This window comes from Nelumbo nucifera, chromosome 8 (assembly GCF_055504915.1).
Source record: "Nelumbo nucifera cultivar China Antique chromosome 8, China Antique-T2T, whole genome shotgun sequence".
Taxonomy (NCBI): Eukaryota; Viridiplantae; Streptophyta; class Magnoliopsida; order Proteales; family Nelumbonaceae; genus Nelumbo; species Nelumbo nucifera.
The window spans coordinates 9,259,179-9,284,623 of NC_142656.1; the positions used below are offsets into that span (position 1 = coordinate 9,259,179).

The following is a 25,445-nucleotide window of genomic DNA, read 5'->3' on the forward strand; positions in this document are numbered from 1 at the left end:
CAGAAAATGTTCACTTTATTAGTGGGCTCCGTTTCTACTGCCAGTTTTGGCGATTACCGTGGAGAAAATCGACTAGAGCGGTTATTGTGCTTGTGATTTATTGTCAGTTTTGGATATGACTTTGTCTGTATAAAATTATAGATATTGTAGCTGATGCAATTTTTGGTTATTTGATTGGTCATAGTTGGATCCATGTTTGGCAGAATGTGGAAGAAACCAACAATTAGAGGTGTATAGGGAGATCTGAGAATTTGTTGGAGTTGGTAGTTACCTTTGTAACTTTGCAGAGATGTTGAGATTTAGAGGGAGGACTGCGAGTTTCAACTTTCAATTCACAACTCATTTATGTGTTGTATTTCATTTCGTTTTATGTGTTATGATAATATTATATTAGCGGAGGGTCCTGCGAAAATTACAACATTGTTATTTGCTATATTAAAAAAGACAATGGTTTTTTAATAAGAAATTTGTAAATATAAGTACCTAAGTCTTGAAACTCCTATAAAAACTTAAAAAAGATCGTCATGTGCTCATTTTTAAAATATTGTTTCAGCAAAGCATCTCATATAAAAGAATACAATTATACAATGATAGTTCCTATTTCTACTCCATAGTTGTCCTTTGTTTCACATCGAGAACTCCCAGCTGACTCGGACAGTAGGACCATTCGGCCCAAGAACCGTCCAAGCAACCGGTTTTGTTTTACCCCAAACCCGGGCGGTCGACCCATTCAACGGTTCTTGGCCATTTTTTATTTTTTAATTTTTGTTGTTAGAATGGGCCATCCGTTCGAACCATCAACCTAGAAACCGGTGGCTAGAACGGTTATGTTTTCGAGTTGTTTTTTCTATATGTCAATAATTAGACAAAATAACTTTGTAATCAAAGTTATGGGAATGGTGGATATTGCAAGGGATTCCAAAACCTTGAAAGATAAATCCAAAAATTGGAAAAACTAAGGAAAAAAATCAGAAAATCTAGTCCAAAGTTTCACTTTGAAACGGAGCTAAACATACATACAATCAAAGAAAGAGACAAAGCATATCGTCTTGTAAGAAAATAAAAAAATAACATTGCACAAGAAATCCTAAAGAAAAAAAACAAAAGGGAAGAAATAAAATTGTGGTAAACCCTAGACCGTTTTGGAGGAAGAAGACCAAACACAAAAAAAAAGCAGAAAATGAAAAAAAAAAGTAACATACCACACACGCTCGAATAAAGCTAACAATATAAGAAACCTTTGAATAGTGAAAATCCAAAAGCACAACAAACTATGGTTTTCTAACCACCGTTGACCCGGACGGATGGACATTTCGGCCTGGGAACTGTCCAGGCAACTAGTTCCGTTTTACCCCAATCCTGGTTCCTGGCCAAAAACCGTTGAATCGATCAATGACCCATTGACCCAGGTGGTCGAACTATTGACCCATTGACTCATACAATGGTTTTTGACCATTTTTTTTTAATTGGGAACAGTCCAGCCAATCGGTTTTTCTTTATCCCAATCCCGGTCCCTGGCTAAAAACTGTTGAATCGGTCAATGACCCATTGACTCGGGCGATCGAACCATCGACCCGTTGACCCGTTCAATGGTTTTTGGCCATTTTTTTATTTTTGTTGTCAAAATGGGCCGTCCGTTTGAACCGGATGATCGAACCATTGACCCAAAAACTGGTGGTCATAACGGTTCCGTTTTCGGGTCGTATGAGTCACACGCTCGAATGACATAACACGTACTGCTTAATGGACTTCACACACTCAATTTTTTGCTTGTAATTTTTGTTGTCATGAACCGGATGGTCGAATCACCGTTTTTTTTATTTTTTTAATTGAGAACTGTCCAGGCAATCGGTTCCGTTTTACCCCTATGCCAGTCACTATCCAAAAACAAATGAACCAGTCAATGACCCATTGACCCGAGCAATCGAACCGTCAACCCGTTCAATGGTTTTTGGCCTTTTTTTATTTTTTTTAATTTTTGTTGTTAGAACGGGTCGTCCGTCCATTCGAACCAGACAGTTGAACCGTCTCTCAAAAAACCAGTGGCTAGAATGGTTCCGTTTTTGAGTTGTATGAGTCGCGCACTCAAATGACATAACACGTATGATACTACTTAATGAACCTCACATACTCAATTTTTTCCTTGTAATTTTTGTTGTCAGAACAGGTCATCCATTTAAACCAGGCGGTCGAATCGTCGACCCAAATGTTATTTATATTAAATATACTATTATATTATTTATATTATATATATATATATATATCACAACATATTTAAAACATTATATATAATTTTAAATTTTTATTTATTTTAAAAAATGCAATTATTTGAAAACATTTTGGTGATTTGGGTTCCCATGGGGAACCCATCCCCGTCAGGGATCGAGGATGGGGGTTAATTTCATAATCGAGGTTGGGGCCTTAGGCCCATGATTTCATTAAGGAATGTTTGTTTTGCCCTTAGGCTCATGATTTTTTATTCCAAAAATACCCCTAACATTTTTTTTGTATAAAAAACAAATGCCATTTCAACAGGAATAGAAATGGGGTTTCAATTCCACCCAACCAAACAATTGGAATTGGAATAGCCCATTGAAATTCCGATTCCAAACCCCTATTCCCATGAACAATGGTTTCTACCATTTAGAAATTAAAATGTTCTATATCAAATCAGTGATTTTGGTGTCATACATCTATTGAAACCTTAAAACATTCAGTAAATTAACCCCAAAGACTAAAATTTCCAATATAACGACTATGATTTTGTGACTGCTAACTGTCTGCAACCTGCCACCACTCTCAAAGATATTTCAATGAAAATATATAGCAACCACTTATTTTCCAGAGTTTGGATCTGCTACCACAACATATTGCTGGTCACGTTCATACAACTATACATCAGAAAAATTGGCAATATGAATTGACACGTGACAGACTATGTATTGTGTTGTAATCAGCAGATCTAGACTCCACATTTAAGTGATATTTCAATGAAAAGATATGGTAAACACTTGTTAGTGTAGGAGTGGTAGCGCCATTGTCTTCCTCAAATATTTCAAAGGCATGACCTTATCATCCACCATCTAAAGTAGGGAGTATATATACTTAATTTTGTACATGATTCAGTGAATGAGAGGTATGAGGAAGATTTCTACTTAGAAAATGATTCAGTGAATGAGACGGATGAGGTATCAGGCTTGGTGGTTTGTGGGAAAATACGAAACTGAGAAGACTTGTTTCAATGAAAAGAATGGACACTGGTTTGTTTTATTTCTTTTCTTCTTGAAGAGATAACTAATATAAATAAGACAACTTTATAAATGATACTAATATGTGATGCAGATCCGTGCCTCTCAGGCACATCCTACCGTGCATTGGGACCAGTAAATAATAATTCATAAATACTCCAAGATATTTCGAGATGTGTTTATTATAAGGTCCTTGTGAGGCGCCTGTGTGAGGAGCAGATTCAGTCCCCACATTATGACATAATGTACATTGATACGACGTTTTCACGTTCTTTTTATAAGGTCGTTCTGTGATTTGTCTTACATCAAACAATCAGTCGCCAACCACGTGATTTTCATTTGATGAAAATAGTTTTCTCTCTCTTTTCTCTGAATAAATAATTTCGTATATATTGGCCGTTATTCACCAGCTGATTCATTTTCTTTTCTTTTCTTTTTTTTTATAATTTTATTATCAACTAATTAAGTTGGTCGATACATGAATACTGAAGTGATTATGAGAAGATAGTTATCATTCATAACTAAACTGAATTACGTCCTGGTCATGGACACGTTGGGATTTCTCATGGACACTTACCCACACATCACTACATCCCCACAATGAGAACATTTTAATGTTAAAAACGGAGAATTAGGGATTTGTTCAATGCAGATTTCTGATTTCTACCGTAAAGTTGTAAATATTCAAAAGATCAATAATTTACATTTTATGTATCAATATTCATCCGTAAATTAGTATCAATTGCGAACTGGCACCCATATCTAAAATACTTTAAAAAGCTTACAAATTCTGACCCTGGACTGATCGGTCATTCCCCCTGTTAAATAAAAACATCACTATAGCTATGCATTGAAAACATCACCATCTATCAGATCCGTGTATATTATTATTCACAGAAAAATATTCTTAATGTACAGTGTAGGTAAAAAATTGAATTGGTCATCGATATACAGCGGACGATCTATTCTGTAGTTGAATTACTAGTAAACTGGTGCAAGTAGTTAGTGGCGGAGTGGGCAAGTGTCAGTGGAATTTTTTCCGAATCAAATGACAGAACGTCACGTAAGCTTAGATGTATTTGGTTGGTACACTGTTTGGGGAGGAGAGAAAATTCTGAGTTGTAGCATTATTTCTCTATAATTTGGATGGTACAGATGCCTAGTCAAGGGACCCTTCAGCATTTATACAATACAAACGAAAACCTGTTTCAGGTTTTCTTTATCTTAAATGAAGGTGGGTCTTCCTGAATCTTCTACTCAGAAATTTTGATCAATTATTCAACATTCCGTAATGCATAGATCCTCTATGGACGCATCTCCAGCCACAGGAATTCACAATTTCTATTGCTGTTAAAATCATGTACCCAACCAAGCTATATCGATCCATCTTTTATGTCTCTCCAACAATACCAATTTATGATAGAATCAGTTTCCAACTACTAGACGGGAGAACCCACTTAGGGCAGTTAGTAACTTGGAAATAAATATAGACAAGCTATTTAGGGGTGTTCATTTTTTGGATTTTTAGAGTGGAGAAAGTTGTTCAAGAAATTTATGTTTTTTTTTTTAGATTTATGTAAGGATCAAGGAAAGTTTATTTTATTTTTCTGGATACCATTTATTCAAGTAAGTGATACTGATTTCCTAAGTGGACAAGATTGGGGGAAAATGCTATCAATTGAATGAAACAAAAATACTCCTTTTAATAATAATTTTTTATGGCTAAAATGATTATTGATTTATTTACCTGAAATGAAAAGAAAAAAACATTAGTTAATATATTTACCTGAATAAATACATTTATCTGGATAAATAATCTACCAATCAAAAAGCGAACAGAGAGACTACAAATCTCAAATCTAAAACCTCTCGCCAGAGAAAAGATGTCACAACCACCTTGGTGTGACTTCTTTACGGGTTAATTAAGAGTACAAAAAAACCACTTACTTAAGGATGGAATTGTGCAAAACTTGAGAAGAAGTAATTGGATTTGAATCTTTTATCCCAAGATTTTTTTTTTTTTTTTCTAATTTTTATTATTGCATTCTATCTAGTAACTCGACAGTATATAAGAGATCTTTTTAATACAATCAGTTGCTCCTGGGGGCGGGGTGGGGGTTGTGTGGACTCCAAAATTGTTCCATTAAGCTCCATGTCAATGCAGAACAAGGAAAAAGTTAATAATTGTATGATAGGTACATGTTTGCTAGTCCGCTTGTTAAGTGAAGAAACTTTAAACAACTTATGAATTGATGATGTTCCACACGTATAAAATGGCTGTAATAGTGAAATAGATATGACGTATGTGAGAATGTAATTTTGTCCTCGCTTTGGCTTGGAAACAAAGAAAGAAAGACATGGATCCGTTTTTCTCTCAACACGCAATCAAAACATTTTCGATGCTTACCAACTCTATAAAGTTGAGTATCATTTTTTTCTTTTTTTAATTCAGGTATACTTACCTGTGTGTGTACAATGTCTTATTTATATGTAATTCCCAACTTTTCTAACATAGTAAAACTTCTAATTGGACTGAGAATTCACTCATAAGGTGCACTCCCACAAGCGCCCCACAGCATATCCCCTCTCTGTATTGAGAATATCTCCTGTATTTGTTATCAAAAAATGTTCATAATACCGTATACTGGCTGTACTTATCATCAAGAAATGTTTACAATGCACAGAGAGATGATGTATTGTGGGGCGCCCCTTAGGATCCAATCCTACCTCTTGACTGAAACTCTGTAAAACATAATGTTTTGCTGAAATAAGACTTCCTAAACAAAGACTACAAACATATAAAGCTTTCTATAAGAAATGATTTTTAGAAAACCCCACTTTTGGAGGCCAAAACAATAGATTTTGGGCCTGAAAATCACAAATGAATATCCCTTGGATGGATTTGTTAGTGTATAGTGCTCTTTGAGATGATTATTAGGTCATTGATTAAAACACCCCCTATAGTTTCATAGATTTATTTTATCGATCTTCCATTAATTAGATGACGGTAAAAAATGGCAGCATTGATCCTAATGCCCATTTGAACAAATTTAATCAAAAGAAAACAAAAATGAAAATACCATTTCTCCCCTAATAAGACACAAGCAACCACTCTATTGCTAGTTCTATTTGGTCAATTTTGTTTTTTGTACAAAAAAAGTCTTAAGAGTATTTTTGAAATAAACAATCATGCGCCTGATGCCAAAACAAACATTCTTTAATGAAATATTGATTAAATAAATAGATTGCAAATTATATATAAGAGATGTTTAGTAAAATGAAAACTAGAGGATAAGTTTAAATAAATACTTAAAACTATATGAGTGTTCTAGTAAATGACCCATAGTTATTTAGAAATAATGCTACATAATAAACGGGCGTGATCAAGATCAAAATAAGTTACGGTCGCTTCAAGTTTTTGTGCTTGTTTAATTAACCTCTTTTTAGATTCCTTTAGGCAACTTGTTATGTCAGGGTTCATTTAAGAAATTACAAGGTCATTCTAAAAAAATAATAATCGGGTCTGGTATTTAGAACTCGAGCCCAAATCCAAGCCCGTATGCTTAAAGTTGTGTTCAAACCTGAAAAGAACGAGAGCACAACCTGGTCCATAACAGGTATACTCCCAAGTCAAAACGTCACAAAGTCACAAAGCGTTGGTGTTTGGACTAATGTGCTAAATTGCATCATGTACAATAATGAAGACAATGACAGAAGCTTTAATTGCAGCAACAACAATACAATTACGTAATTTAAAACTTTTATTAGTTAGTCACTTAGTCAGTCAAAAATTGCTCCATGCATATTCGTATTAGCTAGTCAGACAAATGGATAAAACAAGTGCAAATCTAGACAACAAAAGCCATCTTCACCCGGACTTAAATCTTTGACAAAATGCTTGATGAGTAGAAGAAGATAGCCATGTGCTTGAAAATTTTGCCATCCAGATGCTTCTATTCGCATATAAAATTGCAACTATTATGTCAATGTGCTTATGCGTTACATATATATTATGCATATAAATTCCTTCTTTATGAACTATACTAATTTAAAAATAATAATAATAATAATATTGAAGCCCTCTTATCATGGTTTTTAAAAATGAACCAGTCAGGAATTTGGTTACCGGTTCGAATGGTCCGATTGTTCGACCAAACGGTCGGCCCATTCTAACAAAAAAAATAAAAAATAGTCAAAACCGTTTGAACGGTTTAAATAATTAATCAGCCGATTCAACGATTTGCTGATAAAAATCAACGGTTTTCAGAGGAAAAACAATTTTAGAGAAAAACAAAACCGGTAAAATCCCAATTTTTCCAATCCGGTCCGGTTTTGAAAACAGTGCGTCCTATCATCTATATATAATTGAGTTTCAAAAAGTTGGTCAGTGTTGAGATAAAGAGAGAGAGAAAGAAATGTACGTGTTTCTTTTTCCACAAATATTATTAGAGTTTAGAGTTTGTAAATGGTAAAGTGCTTAGTCAGTGATCACAATCAGTTGTGTCTTAAGTTTTACTTTTCTTTGAATCTCTCTCTCTCTCGGTTAACCACATGCAGCCGTATTATTTATTTAAAAGAAACAGAGTCATGCTTAATCCAAAGTTTGCGTCAGAGTCATCTTCTCTTTAGAAAACGAACATTATTTAATTCCAGTAGCTTTACACGAGACCAGGCCTGTTTCTTATTAAATTTCTACTGGTTTGAACTTTGAATCCAACAAAGACCAAAGGCAGTACTGCCAATTATACAATATGTGTATCAGTGACCAACAGTATCGTTTGGGCTATAATTGTATCTGTATTAAATTTGTCCAATACAATATTCGATATTAATACTTTGATTTTTGTTTATAAGTATTATAGTAACTTAAGTGAAAATCTATCAATTAATTAAAAATAGAATAAAATAAATTAAGTGAAAATCTTTTGAATCAGAACTATTTCATAAAGAAGGAAACTAATTTTTTACATCCAAGGCAGATTTCTCAATAACAGTGACGCATGGTGATTACCTGATTTTCTCATGGTAAGCTTGAACAAGCTTAAGCTACTATGGCTAGCTGCAAATCCCCAATAAAAACGTCTCTTGACTTGAGAGCAGAGTTCAGGTTTATTCCTAAATCCTAAATCTTAAATCCTAAATCATTAAAGGTTACGTGATGATAATGGAGGATCAGTTTACTTTTTTGAGCCACCACACCCAACATACACTTACACAGATCGAGGAACAGAAAATTAATGAAAACAAAACTAGCTAGTCATTTAGTCAAGCCAACCTGCAGTGACTTTTCTTACTAAAATGTTCCCTTTATTTGCTTTCAAACTCATCTATCGATCATGTTGGATTAATTGAACACAACAGTCGTCCATCCAAACATGGAATTCAAGATGTGAACCATTTAATTTAATATAGTTATAGATAGAAATCAATTCATTTCATGGAGGTTTAATTTTGTCTCATTAGTTAATCCCTCACAAATTAGTAAAACGTACACTGTTTATCAGAATGACGATTAACCAGCCAGTGATGACCGATCCATGGGGATTGAAATTGAATGCATGTGCTAATATCATTATCAACATCAGATGATGAGACCAGCAATGTACCTCTTTTCTTCCCTACAAATCGACAACCCCAACCCGGATTAGTTTAATACACTTACATCCTTTCTTGTGTTATTTTCCACCCTAAATTGATTAAATAAACCATGCACTGACCAGCATATCAAAAATTCTACAGGGACGCAATTCAAACTTTTCTTTTCTGGATTGCGACGTATGTTCAAACTTTGAACACTAAATTGGTTTTATGGAAAACTGGTTCTACTTTGGATGATCAAAATTAAAGGGGTCTTACTTTAATTAATTTATGTATTCTTATTTTTCTTTTTATTTGTGGATTGGAATAAATATGGATCTTTCTCAGGTCATCGATCGCCATCATATATATGTTTTCTGCTTTGTATCTTCTTGACAACTTTGACCTTGTAGGCCACATTGTTAGCAACGACTAACGGGCCAAAACAAAATTCCATTGACCCAAGGGTCTTGGGTCCGTTTGGTTTGGTTTGGTTTGTGGGGATAGAGGTTTGAAATCAGATCATTCTGATTCCAACTGTTTGGTTAAGGAGAATTGGGATTTTATTTCCATTTCCGATGGAATGGTCTAATGGGATAGTCATTCTCTCCCATTTTCTTGAGAATGAAATCCCATTCTAATTGATTCCAATTTCTATTCCTAGTTCTGATTGAACTAAATAAACTGTAGAAATAGATCATTCCAATTCTGATATGGGGAGATTTTTATTCTAATTACAATTCCGATTCCAACTGTAAATCAAACACAGTTCCTAAAATTATTATTTTTTTTACCTGACATGAGAAACAATGCCCAACTCAAACTTAAATCTCAAGCTCTAGCCTAAAAATGAAATCTGCCATGGACCTTCTGGTTAGGAATGGCTTCTGAAGGCATATTTGTAGTGAGTTCATTATTATTATTATTATTATTATTATTATTATTATTATTATTATTATTATTATTATTTTCTTTTGGTAATGAGATATAAAACAGGGGATAGCCCTCCCCAAAACCTCTAGGCCCCCAACCCAAGTGAATGGAGAACTTGATCTCAAGTCTCAAAGACAACCGGCTAGAGATTTTACCAGCAGGCTACATGGCACCTCGGAGGGAACCAAGGGCCTCTAATAAGCACTGCATTCGAGTCTAATGTGCCAAAATAGCTAACGACCTTTGCTAAAATGTTGTTTTGGAGCGGCACTAAAACCATTAAATCAAAAGCCTCCCTTGTGTTATTGTGGCTTCACCTTAAATTACTTCATTTGTTTTTTTGGATTTTGAGAGATGGGAAAGATGGTCAATGAGATTTTAGTTTTCATTGACTAAGTAATTTATATTCTCTTTTTAGATTTATGTGGGATTCACAAAAAAAATTATTTTCCCTGAATAAATAACTTTTTCACATAATGGCATTTTATGACTAAAACGGCCATATAGTCTTATTCACCTGGAAAATAAGATAACATAAATAAATAATTTATAAAAAATGGCCTAGATATCTCAATTTTAATACTGCACTGAAATCACATCGTAGCAAAAGTAAAGTCAGCAAAATGAGTGGCTAAAATGCTAAATGACATATCAGAGTCATTGGCCCGAAACATTAGACCCCAAATATACCAGGAGAATCCAGCCCATTGTGTTAAGCTTATGCGATTCCACAATTCTTCTTGTCCAAATTACTTAAAATTTGTCTGATGCATCAGACGACGACGACAACAACAACAACAATAATAATAATGTCTCACAAAAGATGGTTCCATTTAAACAGTAATGATATCACATCTCACATGGTCATGAATTTGGCAACTTTGGACCACGGTAGACTCACTCGTCGGTGGACGTGGACCCGATCATCACTCTTTTTTAACATGGTGTGAATCACATTTCATAGGTACTTATTTGTTCACCCTTCCCATCTGATGTTTTGTTTTTTTCTTTTAAATTTTTTATGACTAAATAAACTAACATATTAAATATGAGAATTTACATTTTCTGAGATGAGAATCCCCTCGAACCAATAAAACATCAACTACTATACTATATATTTTAGCATGGAGATGATAATGTGGCTCTTCCATCTTTTTCAAGGAAATTCGTAAATTGTCATTTACAAATGACACGTGATCCCTTTCTCGTTTTTTGTTTTTCTTTCAATCTTTCTTTTGTCTATCACATTGACATAACCTTTCTCTACACTTCAGTCCTTCTGCTAACTTTTCCAATTACCAATTCCTAAAATTTGTACTTCCTTCTTCCTCCACTTGAAAATCTTTCTTTCTTAAAATTGTCTATTATTTGTCCTATTATTTTCTCTCACCCCCAAACCTATCATCCACTGGCTTTCCTACTACGAATTAAAGCAAAGCCCTCAAGGTAAGTGGGACTCTCCTTCACAGTTCAAACACACGACTAAGGTTAACCTCTGCTCAGGAAAAGGGGTAAACATATAAGTTTAAATATTAAAAAAAACATAAATTTTGCAGTTTGGTCTATGCTGACTCCCATCATAATTCTCAATTGTGTTGTTTCCTAATTCAAGTTGGAAAGTTGGTTCATCCCCAACATAATAGCTTTCTATGTTGATTCAAGCCCAAGGCCTGAGTTTTTCGTTTTTTTTTTTTTTTTTTTTTTTTTTCTCTCAGGCCCAGCACAAAGCCCAAAACTCAGACCCAATCGTGTTGTTTGTACTTTGTAGCATATCTGACAAGATGAAGTCGGCCTCGGCCAGGTCTAGCTAGTTTCCCGGCAATAGCAGGTCCAAACTGGTACAGGAGAGATGTCATGGAAACGGTTTTAGCTAGCAGGTCCAAATTGGTATACCAACCCAAGAAGGACAATCTACCATGTACCATCTTAATCACAGCAGGCCTAGTACTAAGCCCAGACACAAACAACGACAAGTGTGAATGCCTCTCCCGTCCTTCTCACAAATCAACCAAAATTGAAGCTGGGTGACCCAGCTCGTCAGCACGGAAAGGTTTCAGTCTCTGCCTCTCTGGCACAAGAAAACACACAAACCAAATTCTGGGCTTCTTTTATTGTTTTAACTGTAAACCCCCAGTCATTCACTACTTGGTACGTTATCACCAAAGATGAAAAGATGAAGATGCCCTCCCCGTATTCTCAACTGCCCCTGTACAGGAGTTATACCAAACTTGATACTAGTTAGGTTCACCAAACTCTCCCAGGAAAGCTAAGAATACAAATTAAAAAAAGATGATTGATTAAATGAAATCTGCATCATTTATATATAGGAGGAGGCCAGCAAAACACTATTTCATTCCTTTCTGGGTTACCTATTAGCTAGGTTTTTCCATCATGTATGCTTCTTAGTTAAAACATGGCATGTGTTGGAATTATCTTTGGATGCAAACATGCTCGTTCTGCTACGGATTACATTCTATCAGCGCTGATGATCGTTGGGATCGTTTTGGGTCTTCGAATACTTTGTTACATCCTTCTCCGGTTAGTGAAGAGGGAAGAGACTCGAAGCGATGAGAATTCAAATGATGGGAGGATGGAGCTGCAGATGGAAAACCCAACCCAGCTGCAGCGAATGCTCGTAAAGAGAACACCGGCGGAGAGAAAGCTTTGTGGCCACACCCGGCGATCCACATCTTCGATTGTGTGGATGATGATAAGCGTGTGATACATGAAAATGGCTGGCTGAACCCGATGAGTCGGATGTCGCGTCCTTAGATTTTCTTCGGCAGCTATTGTTGTGAAATTAATAAATGGTGTCTGCTTATTATATGTTATAAAGAGAAAGTTGTATACCTTCTGTGGTTATCTTCAGTACTACATATTCAACCGTCGTTTCATCACTTGTATACCATTTGGGAAACCTCAAGAATCATCTAAGGGTCTGTGCCCGGGTCCTCAAAAGCATGAGAAACTTGTGAACTTCTGGGGCTCATAGCCCAATCTAGGGCTCAACCCACAGAAACCTAACCCCAGACAGCTGACAGCCCAAGGAAAATCAATTGGGCCTACAACAACTCAGGCCCAGTAGACCGGAACTTCACAACAGGCTTCTTACAACTCCAATAGAAAAATAAAACCCAACAGAACAGAACAAACTTGACCCATCTAGGAGGATCTTGGTTCTCTACTGCTGGGAAGTGGGAACCCAATTTTATTTCCTAAAGCAAAATCCAAAATACCTGTCTTTGCAGATACGTATCTTTAACATCTGGGGCTTAAACATCTATGTAATTTTAGCATCCAAGAGCCTTGTTTTAGTGGTGAATGCTGAATGGATGAACAGATGAACCGATTTGAAGATTCAAACGCACTTTTCTGGTATGAATACATATAATATACTTACATGGTTTTACCAACTAAGCTAACTATAGAGTGTATACAACAAATTAACAAACGTATATATGTCTGTTGGTGTTAGAACAAAGTAATAAATAAAATTGGGTACAAGTAAAAACGGAAAACATTGTTATAGGCCGAGGCCGGGCTAGATGTAGACGTAGACGGACACAAGTACATTGTGCTTAGAGGTCAAAGTAATCGTGACCAGATTGCTTGGAATTCCGAGCCACATTGGTGGAGGTAATACAAGTGACCTGCCACAGCTTGAGGACTCCATCAAGGCTCCCAGTGCAGACGGTGCAACGATCCTCACAATCCCCAGCTCCACCTCCTCCTCCACGATCACTAGTGAATGCGCTGACGCACTTAACAGGCCCTCTATGACCTTGCAACACAGTTAGACATGTGTGCTGACCATCTCTTTCTCTCATCCAAACCCTGCTGGTCGAGTCGGCCGAGCCACTCACCACATAATTGGCCACGCTGCTCAGACACATCACAGCGTGACTATGCCCGCTGAGGGCCCCTCCATATTGTAGTTGGCCCGACAGCCAGCCTTTGAGCCAGTAGTGGATATACCCATCTGTGCACCCACCATACAGCACCCCACCATCTGCGGTCAGAGCCAGTGCCTTCACCGGGGAGTTCTTGGCTGGGAGGGTTACGGTTAGGGAGTGTGGTCGATCGCTGCTACAGAAATTCCGTCGCCACACTCTGATGGTTGCATCATCCGAGGCGGTGTAGAGGACACCGTCATCTCCTACTGCCACAGCGTTGATGGGTTCGGAATGTGCTTCGATGGTTTCGATGCATTTGAGATCAGAAATCCTCCATACCTTCACTGTCTTGTCAATAGAAGCCGAGTACAAGAGGTCATCGGATGCATTCACCGCAAGCGATGATATGGCACCCAAATGCTTCATCTGTTTGATATATAATGATAAACAAATGGTTACTGGTTAATTGCTTCTCTCAAGCATTTGATTTGGTTAATTTGATTGAACCACAACTTAACTTAATAGGTCGGTAGCCATCCCAATCTGTTGGTCCTTGGGACACGCCCACTTGAGGTTTCAGCTTGTTCTACTTTATTAATTAATATTTAATAGCTCTCTCTCTCTCTCTCTCTCTCTCTCTAATTAAGGCCCCTAAACCCATCTCTGTCCCCAAATTGTGTTGCTAATTGCCTTACAATAAGAAGCCATCTATGTACTGGTTTATGACTCAAGCATTGGGCTCAAAACCAGCCCAGACCATCCGGGCTTCTTGGGTACTCGTAGCTTAAAAAAATTCCGTCAGGTTTAGCTTCAATCGACCTTTATTAATTAGTAAGATGGCTAAATTGTATCCCAGAAATTTCATTTCTTGGGGTTTGAACTTGTCATTCCGTATAGCAGAAATAAATGGAATTTATTATCATAAATCTGCAGTGCGAAGATACATACAACATTAAGGAAATGGTTGAGGCAGTTGAAAGTTTAATGAGGCCAACAACTTATATACTGCTGGGAGAGGAGTATTTACAGTTGGCCGGGTCTAGCTAAGGTTCAATAAATAATCATTAACGATCAAAATTTGATGAGCAACTCTTGTTAATTTTGGGAAGGTTTCTCTCTAGTCTCTACTCGTGACTATGAATTATGACGCCCTAAGAAAAAAAGCACAGCTGTAAACGGATTAGAACCAATATACCCAGATCCAAATTTCATTATTTAATTGAACTGAATTTGGATCTGGGTGGATCCATATATACCCATATCATTAATATTAATCAGATCATATAAGGGTGGATCCATATTCAATGGATTGAGTTCGGATAAAAAAGGAAACTGTCTGCAGCGCCAGGGCTAAGCCTCGTAACCGGCGAAGTACGTATTCGGGGCACTTTTCAATTGAAAAAAACTGGGACGACTTGTGTCCCTTCACACTAGAGAGAGAGTGTGTTAGAATTAGAATAAGGACAGCTGGCTTGGCTTACACTCACGTGGCAGTTAATCACAAACCATTTGTACCAGTTGACCCAATTAGTTGCAATTTGTAACTGGGTTATCCATCGACCCAAATGTATTTATACCTCATTTCATTATTAATTAATGCAAGAGAAAATACATATTCAGCCTTCCTGTCTCTATGATGAACTTACAACATTTGCAATAAGGTTACGTATCAGAGCATGTAATCCCTTCCGCTGCTATTACCTTTTGCCGCTAAAACAACCTGTAATTCCCTCCTGGTTCATCCTCTTTGTTCTCATCATTATCAAAACCCGCCTTGCTTCCAATACGGCCATGGAATCTGATCCAAGCTCTCCTTACTACCTACACTCATCCGTTAATCCAGGAAGCATCCTTTTATCCTTTCCCTTGACCGGAAATAATTACCCGACATGGCAGCAAGCCATGAGAAATGCACTAAGAGCCAAGAACAAATACCGGTTCGTGGACGGATCTATGCCACGGCCAGCAAGAACATCACCAGACGAGGATGCTTGGGTTAAAGGTAACTCAATGGTGGTTTCTTGGTTGTTTAATTCTTTGGGGAAAGAACTCCATGAGAGTGTAGCCTTCATTGACTCGGCTTCTGAGATCTGGAAAGAGTTAGAGGAGAGATTTGAACAGAGCAACATCCCACGGATCCATCAATTGAAACGGGACTTGGCAATGCTACAACAAGGAGACCTAACCATAGCCGGTTATTTCACAAGACTCAAAGGGTTATGGGATGAACTCAGAAGCCTCACCGATCTGCCTCAGTATACCTGCGGAGCTTTGAAACAATTCATCGCGGACCGTGAGAAAAAAAAACTCCACCAATTCTTGATGAGTTTGAATGAATCTTTCAACATCTTCCGATCGAACGTTCTAGGATTGGATCCACTACCGAGTTTGAACAAGGCATATTCTCTTGTGATCCAAGAAGAATGGCACCAGATGTCTATCTCCCTTTGAGGACTGCCCAACCCTAAAGTTGTTGCATTGAACAGTGTATCAAGATCCAACCCTCGAGAATCCGAGAATCGCAATCGTTCTAAGTACGTTTGCGATCAGAAGAAAAACAGCCTTTTGAGAAGAAGGAATGTTTAGAAAGTTACAAAAATTCAAAAGAAAGTAGCAGAAATCAGAGTTCAAGATGAGAGAAGAAGAAAAAGAAGGTAGCGGCAACTTGGGTTCAGAGAGAGAGATTTTCTAACAAAATCTCTTCTCTTACTCCCTTAATTCTATTTCATTAAGTTAAACTTTAAGAATTTACAGAGAAGCCCCTACTTGGACAGAAAATTAAAAAAACATAATATAAGAAAGAATAAAGCCCAGATTAATGACCATTACAACAAAGAACATAAAAGATAAAAAAGGATAAACAACATATGGGCCATTTGGCCTATCTTCTCTACACTCCCCCTCAAGCTAAGCATAGATGTCAATCATGCTAGGTTTGCCAGTATTATGCTGAATTTTAGCCTTGGGAATGCCCTTGGTGAGGAAATCAGTTAACCATCCTTCAGAGGTGATGAAAGGTAGACACACTTTTCCAGAAGCCACGCTTTCTCGATTAAAGTGTCTGTCAACTTCAATATGCTTAGTCATGCCATGTTGCACTGGGTTGTGAGCAATGTTGATGGCGGCTTAATTGTCATAGTATAACATCATTGGCTTATCATGCTCAATACCTAGTTCCTCCATCAAGGATCTAAGCCACAATAGTTCAGAAACTCCATGAGCCATGGTTCTGTATTCTGCTTCGACTGAAGATCGAGCAACAACTGATTGTTTCTTGCTTCTCCAAGAGACAATATTATCTACCACCAAGCTATAGTACCCAGAGGTAGATCTTTTGTCATCAATGTTTCCGGCCCAGTCAGCACCTGTGTAGGCTTCAAGTTTCATATGGCCATGCTTAGCAAATAGAATTCCCTTTCCAAGGGAGCCCTTCAAATAACACAGAATCTGCTCTGCTGCTATCATGTGAGTACATGGGAGCATGCATGAACTGATTAACACAACTGACAGCATATGCAATGTCTGACCGAGTCATGCATAGATAAAAAAGTTTTCTAAGTAGTCTCTGAAAGACTCCCTTATCTTCTAACAATATTCCATTTGAAGCAGAGAGTTTATGGCTCATATCGATGGGAGTAGCAACTGGTCTAGCACCCATCTTCCCTGTTTCAGAGAGCAAATCAAGAACATACTTTCTCTGAGACATAAGGATCACATCGTTGAATCTAGCAACTTCTACGCCAAGAAAGTATCTCAATTCCCCTAGAGCTTTGATCTCAAACTCTGTATGAAGGAAAGATTTGAGATCGTTAATCCCTGAGACATCATTACCAGTCACAACAATATCATCAACATACACAATCAGGTAAATGGCCAAGGATCCTCTCCTCTTCACAAAGAGGGTATGATCAAACTGTGTCTGTACATAGCCAAAGCTAACAAGGGCAGCCCTAAACCTTTCAAACCATGCTCTAGAGGACTGTTTGAGTCCATAAAGAGATTTCTTTAGCCTACAGACCTTTCCTTTCATATCTGTTTCATACATCCCTGGAGGAAGAGACATATAGGCCTCCTCATGTAACTCTCCATTCAGAAATGTATCTATACATCCAGTTGATAAAGTGGCCAGTCTGAGTGTGCAACCAAAGATAACAGAACTCTCATAGAAGTCATCTTGGCAATAGGGGCAAAGGTCTCCAGATAATCAATCCCATATGTCTATGTATAGCCTTTTGCAACCAGCCTAGCCTTGTACTTTTCAATGGTGCCATCAGCATGATATTTGATAATAAAAACCCACTTACCAGCCTACTGGATCCTTCCCTTCAGGGAAATCAACCACTTCCCAAGTGTCATTCTTGTGCAGGGCATCAATTTTTGTTCTCATAGCATCTCTTCATTCTAGAATAGTAAGAGCTTCTGACACAGACCTGGGAATTAGGTTAGAAGCAACAAAAGAAAGGTAAGCAAAATATGAAGGAGAGAGGAAACTATAAGAAAGGTGTTTGAAAATGCAATGTGCAGTACACTCCCTTTTTCCTTTCCTAATAGCAATGGGGATATCAAGGTCTGGGAAGGATGGCTCCAAAGGAGCTGTAACAGTACTTGTTGTCTCATCTGTAACTAGAAGTGCATGAGGCTCATGTGTTGGAGGGGAAACAATCTACTCATTTCTGGTTCTCTGCCGTTGGTACAACCTAGGATTAAAAAGAGGGCAAGGAGGTAAAAGAGGAGGAATAGGAACACTGGAATGAGAGTGAAGTGACTGATCCTCCCTTGACTCATTTGAAGGAAGAAGAGACTCAACAAAAGACTTAACTGGAACAGGAAGAGGAAGAGCAAACACGTGTGACAAATCCTCCCTCTTTGGACAATGTCTCTCTAGAGAAGAACCATAAAAGGAAAAAAGCTCATCAAAAGTGGCATCCATTGAGGCATACCGAATGCCAAGGATCCTCTCCCAAACTTCTCATTTTCTGCCTTCATAGTTGTTAACTGCTCACTACCCATCATCTCTTCAACTATCTGGACTAACAGCAACATTGGCACTCCCTGCTCTTATATTATCAAACTACTTCTAAAACCGAAGTAGTAGGAGCTCATGATGAAATTTCCAGCACTTGTCTTTAGTGTGTTTTGACTTTTTACAGTACTCACAGATAATCTCTTTCTTCCCTGAGCTACATGGAGTCCCTGCAACTCCATTGGGTTTCACTCCCATATTAGCAAAGTGATCATTTAGACCAGCCCCTTGGGCCTGCATAAGTCTTCTGCTTACTTCACTACTTACCAAGGCATATGCTTGAGACAGTGAGACACTATCCTTGGATAAAATATTTTGCTTTGTAATGTCGTACTCTGGATTTAACCATGTAAAGAACTCAAACACCCTATTTTTCTCAACCAGTTTTCTATATGTCTCAGCATCCTTAGTGGTGTCCCAGGCTACAACTTCTATCAAATCTATTTCTTGCCATAAAGACTTCAGTGTTGAGAAGTATACAGCTAATGGTTTCTCCCCCTGTCTCAAATTCTTCACATCACTTCTCAACTTGTAAACCCTAGCCACATTTAACTTTTGGGAATATGTTTCAATAACACTATCCCAAATTTCCTTTGTTGAATTCATCCACAAATAGTGATGACTAATCTGTGGTTGCATTGAATTCACAAGCCATCCAATAACAGTATAATTTTCTTGCATTCACTTTTCATATGATGGATCATCTTCCGAAGAAGTCTTTTTGCTCTTAGAGATAAAACCCCATTTGCCTTTACAACAAATATGAATTTTTACTGATTATAACCAAGCCAAATAAATAGTTACATCCAGCTTGACTGTGGTCACAACCAGTAGAGAGTCTACAGAGGCTCCTAGAACTTTTCTGGATTCAGCAACATGCTTATTTTCAAAGTCTGAGGAGTCCATCTTCTTAAATACTTCAAAAAATGACTTCAAATAACTTTGAATAACAACAAATGAAGACAAAACAAAACTTGTGTTGTGAGCCAACCTCTATGCAACCGTACCAATAACCTGCATCACACCTAGAAGCTGGGAGAAACAGAAAAAACTCAGCCACTCCTTGTAGACTTCACAGAACACCAATCCACTTGATTCGATCTTCAGGAAGAAGAATGAGTGGATTGGTCAAACTCCCTGTGAGGCCCGCAATCAGATTTCTCCAAAAAAAACTAGGGTTTTTGGGCAACACACTTGAATCTGTCAAGAGGACGACAAACCAATCCCCTTCTCTCCAGAAACCTCTAACAACAGGGCTGAAATAGGTTTCTTTAATTATTCATACGATTCAGTTCTCCATACACATTGTGTATGGGAAAAAAAGGTGAAAAAAGGGAAAAAAATGAGCATGCTCTGATACCAAGAAGAAAAACAATCTTTTAAGAAGCAGGATTGTTTAGAAAGTTACAAAAATTCAAAAGAAAGTAGCAGAAATCAGAATTCAAGAGGAGAAAAGAAGAAGAAGAAGAAGGTGGTGGCAACTTGGGTTTAGAGAGAGATTTTCTAACATAATCTCTTCTCTTACTCCCTTAATTCTATTTCATTAAGTTAAACTTTAGTAATTTACAGAGAAGCCCCTAGTTGGGTAGAAAATTAAAAAAAAACATAACATAAGAAAGAATAAAGCCCAGATTAAGGCTCATTATAGCAAAGAACATAAAAGATAAAAAAGGATAAACAGCCTATGGGCCATTCGACCCATCTTCTCTACACGATCATTGCAAGAAAGCTAGGCATACAAGGGAACAATGCTACAAGCTTGTGGGTTACCCTGCCGGATGGGAGAAAGGTAGATTAAATCGTTCTACAAAGTCTGGCAAGACCCTCCAACTGAGTTCATGTGCCAATGCAAACACCAATGATGACAAATCACCTATTGCTGGGTTGAGCATCTGGCAATATAACCAACTAATGGGCCTATTGAGTAAAGAGAACCATGAATCAACTGCACATGTAAACCTTTCTGGTAAGCACTCCAATATTTCCATTGGATGCATTCTAGATAGTGGTGCTTCTGACCATATGGCTTCTACTGCATCATTATCTAATCGCACTCAGCTACAATCTTCCAAACCACTTCATCTTCCGAATGGGACTGTTACAACTGCGTCTCATTACGGAACTGTGAATCTTGAACCGAAACTGGTCATCAATCATGTTTTACATGTCCCAAAATTCCATTGCAATTTACTCTCTATTAGCAAACTTACAAAGGAGCTACAATGTGTTGTTTTGTTCTTTCCTTCATTCTATGTTCTCCAAGACCTTGCCTCTCGGACCGTGATTAGGATGGGTAAGCTTGTGGATGGACTGTATTACTTTACCAATATTGGATCTGTAGATAGTTCTGTTGCGCTTACTACAATCTCAAATAAGGACCAAGAGCTTTGGCATAGACGACTTGGACATGCCTCTTCACAATGCCTTTCCCTCATCCAAGAGATTCTGACCCTTCCTCAAACCAGCTACTGCGACAAATGCCACAGGGCCAAACAGTCCAGAGTACCATCTCCAGTTCAATAGTCTCGGGCTGCTCAACCCTTTGATCTGGTACATTATGATTTATGGGGAGGGTACAAGACTCCATCACACACGGGCGCACATTATTTTCTTACCATTGTTGATGATCATACCAGATGTACTTGGACTTATCTTTTGAAATTTAAATATGAAGTTGTTCGTCATCTCATATCCTTTTGTGCTATGGTAAAAAGGCAATATGGTCATTCCATTCGACAAATTCGACCGGATAATGGCAAGGAACTTTTCTCTGTTCCTCTCCTCAATTACTTTTCTAAACAAGCCATAATCCAGCAACATTCTTGCATAGCAAGCCCTCAGCAAAACGGTGTTGCAGAGCACAAACACCGTCACCTGCTAGAAGTCACCCGTGCATTACGATTCCAAGCTTTACTACCTATCACATTCTGGGGTGAATGTCTGCTCACGGCCACATATATCATTAATCGGCTACCAATGCCGTTTCTTTCAAGTAAATCAACACCAGAAGTGCTTCTGCAACAAATCTCAAGTTACAACCACATGCAAGTGTTTGGTTGTCTCTGTTATACAAAAGTACAATCCAAACCTCATGACAAATTATCCAGCAGGGCAACACGTTGTGTGTTTGTTGGGTATCCATTTGGTCAAAAAGGGTATCATGTGTTTGATATAGACATTGGGCACATTTTTACCTCGCAGGATGTCATATTTTATGGATATAAATTCCCATTTCAGACTTCATACCCAACATTAGCCATTCCTGTCATACCATTGCCTGCATCCGACCATGATTCGACTATATCACCAGATCCATTGGTTCATGACATGCATGAGGCACCACCAATCACAAGCACACCCACTAGCAACCCAGAAACAACCATTGAAGAAAATAACCAAGTTATCACTCAACCTAGCCCACGACTGCATAAACCTCGGCAAGTATCCACCCGCTTGCGCTCATATGATTACCAACTTCCACCATCTCTTGCTAATGCGGTCACCGGCCTGGGTGTCTACCTGGCTACAATTTCCTCAGAAGTAGAACCATCTTCCTTTACTGAGGCTGTCAATGATCCCAAAAGGCGATAGGCAATGGCAGTCGAAATTGAAGCACTTGAGCACAACAACACATGGACACTTGTGGACTTACCACCTGGAAAGAAAGCCATAGGCTCAAAATGGGTCTACAAGATCAAATTATGAGCTGATGGTAGAATTGAGAGATACAAGGTCCATTTGGTGGCAAAAGGTTATTATCAAGTCGAGGGGCTTGACTACCACAACACCTTCGCGCTTGTAGCAAAGATTATTACTGTTCGTTGCCTGATCGCAATGGTCATTGCTAAATGTTGGGAACTTCATCAACTGGATGTAAACAACGCATTCCTCCACGATGAATTCCAAGAAGATGTTTACATGTGCATCCCTCTTGGATTTGCCAAAGATGGGGATCAACGATTTTGCAAACTCCAAAAATCCTTATATGGCCTCAAACAAGTTTCACGGATGTGGTTCCAAAAATTTACTCACGCGCTCTTGGGTGTAGGCTTTACCCAATCAGTGGCAGACTTTTCACTTTTTACAAGCAAACAAGACAACTCCTTTATTGCAGTCCTTGTGTATGTGCATGACCTCATCATCACAAGAAACGATCCAAGCCGTATTGCTTCCCTTAAATCTTACCTCAATGAGTGTTTCAGCATCAAGGATCTTGGACCCTTAACATATTTTTTGGGCATTGAGGTGGCTCGTTCGAACTCAGGTGTTTTCCTAAGTCCGCATAAACACATCATTGACATTTTGAACAAAACTGGGATGCGCGAATGCAAACCATGTTCAACTCCCATGGAACAACAACGACACTTTAATAATGATGCCAGTCCAGTCCTCTCAGATCCAACTCAATACAGGCGTTTGGTGGCCTGCCTTCTGTACCTTATGACCACAAGACCTGATCTTAGCTTCATAGTAAATCAACTCAGTCAATTCATTCAAGATCTACAAGAAGAGCACTTTCAGGCTACTTTACGGGTGGTTAGATATCTCAAATCCACCTCCCATCCACTAATGATTTTGTGATCTGGGCCTTCTGTGATTCCGACTGGGTTAACTGTCCACTTACTCGGCACTCCACAACAGGTTATATCAGAAGCCGAGTATCGAGTCATGGTGGTCACAACATCAGAACTCATTTAGCTTAAATGAGTTTTTGCATATCTAACAAATCACATCACAACACCCATGGAATTACACTGCGATAGTCAAGTTTCTCTCCACATCGTTGCCAATCCGATTTTCCATGAACACACAAAGCACTTAGATATTGACTGCCATTTTGTCCGAGAGAGAATTCAAAGTGACGAGATCTAAACTTTCCACATCAATAACAACAATCAACTAGTAGATCTCCCAACCAAAGCTCTAAGGGTGTCAACATTTCAAAATCTTATTCTCAAGTTGGGCGTCTTCTCACGCTCGAACTTGAGGGGAGGGTGTTAGAATTAGAACAAGAACAGCTGACTTGGCTTACACCCACGTGGCAGTTAGTTACAAATCACTTATACCACTTGGGCCAATTAGTTGCATCAAGTCGGTTACCCACCGATCCAAATGTATTTATACCTCATTTCCTTAGCAATTAATGCAAGAGAAATTAATTTACGACATTTGCGATAAAAAGCTACTAACCCTGCGTCTGTTTTCTCTGCTTTGACAGAGAGAGAGATGAGAGGACGGAACATTCTAATCTTCAATGAATAATGAATAATGGAGGCGTCACAACTTACAAGACCTAGCTAGAGGAATGTTGTATCAGAACCTTTTCCATGGCTTTCTTCAATTATTATTCTTTATATATATAAGAAAAGAAGGAAACTATAACTAGCTTAATTGCTTTGGATTATTCTCTGCTCTATGGGTGTTCTATCAAATATCAAATTAAGTTATGAGTATGTGGTGTCGTGGTGAAGCTAGTCAAATATCAAAAGAACGAAAACCCATAATTGCCATGAATTAAAGTTGTGTGTATGTGTGTGTGAGAGAAAGAGAGAGGGAGAGAGAGCTTAATTACCATTTTCTTGTCTTTGCCGCCGGTGATGTAATTTCGAACGTAGCTTCCGATCTTGGGGATGGTTGCAATACGAACATGGGATGGCTTGTCATGCCAGAGTCGGCGCCACACTCGAATCTTGCAGTCGGCGTAGGCGGCGAAAATCCGATCGCTGGACACCGCAAGTGCACACACCATGCCAGATTTGGTCTGCAGTCGACCGCATTCTGTGAATTCAGGTAGCTTCCAGATGCGAATGCAGTTGCTCTCGGAGCCGGTGTAGATAAGACCATTGATGACGGCTATAGACAGGATCCGGCCGTCCTTCTTCAGCATGGAAGAGATGCACTGGTGGGTAGATCGGAACTTTTCATGCTTGGTAGCAATGGAAGGAGGTAAAGGAGAAAGTGGGGATATTGAAGGAATAGGTGGATCCACGTCGCTGGTGCTTAAGCGAGCAGGAGAGAAGAGTAGCTCCGAGAAGGAAGGCTCTTTACTAGAAATGCTTCTAAACAATGTTTTTGTCAATCTACCACCACCACCCATCTTACTAGATTCTTGTGGGAGTGAAGGAGTAGATTCTAACGTTGCCATCTCTCTCTCTCTCTCTGCAGAAGGAGAAGGGGGATTGCCTGCAGGTATAGAAAGTCAAGGGAATAAAAAGATTGGGAGGTCCGGACTTTTTTTGACTTTGAAAGCCGGATCCAGGTCGGGCCAAATTTATAATTTTCTCCGGGTAAAATACAGATAGATACCTTGTACTTACACCCCGTTTGGTTTGCAGGAATAGGGATCTGAAATCAGAATCGCAATGGGTTATTCGGATTCCAACTGTTTGGTTGGGCAGAGTCGGAATCTCATTCACATTCCTTCTGGAATGGTATTCCCCCATTTGAGGGAATGGCCATTCCCTGCCTCTCTCTTTAGAATGAAATCTCATTTATGCTGATTTCAATCTCTACTATCATTCCTATCTGAATTAAACAGACTATGGGAATAAACTATTCATGCTGATTTCAATTTTCATTCCCATTCTTATCTGAATTAAACAGACTATGAGAATAAACTATTCCAGTTCAGATGGAGTGATAACACTTACCCCTCTACGAAACCTCTGGATGGCGGTTTTTCCAGTGATGAAATCTAGAACTTTAGGGGGTCTTTATCACAAAACAAAATTCGAGTGGCTAAGTTCCCATTTTGGGAAGGGTGAAGCACAT

The 25,445-nt window shown here is 38.4% G+C and overlaps 1 protein-coding gene across 1 annotated transcript; it reads right to left on the bottom strand.

Moving 5' to 3' along the window:
- Positions 1 to 13,091: 13,091 nt before the first annotated feature.
- Positions 13,092 to 24,956, bottom strand: LOC104592122 (protein JINGUBANG-like). The gene is made up of 2 exons (XM_010251325.3): positions 24,247 to 24,956; positions 13,092 to 14,077 (listed from the first exon to the last, which is right to left on the bottom strand). The coding sequence occupies exons 1-2, from the start codon at positions 24,817 to 24,819 to the stop codon at positions 13,337 to 13,339; spliced, it is 1,314 nt and encodes a 437-aa protein (XP_010249627.1). The 5' UTR covers positions 24,820 to 24,956; the 3' UTR covers positions 13,092 to 13,336.
- Positions 24,957 to 25,445: the final 489 nt, after the last annotated feature.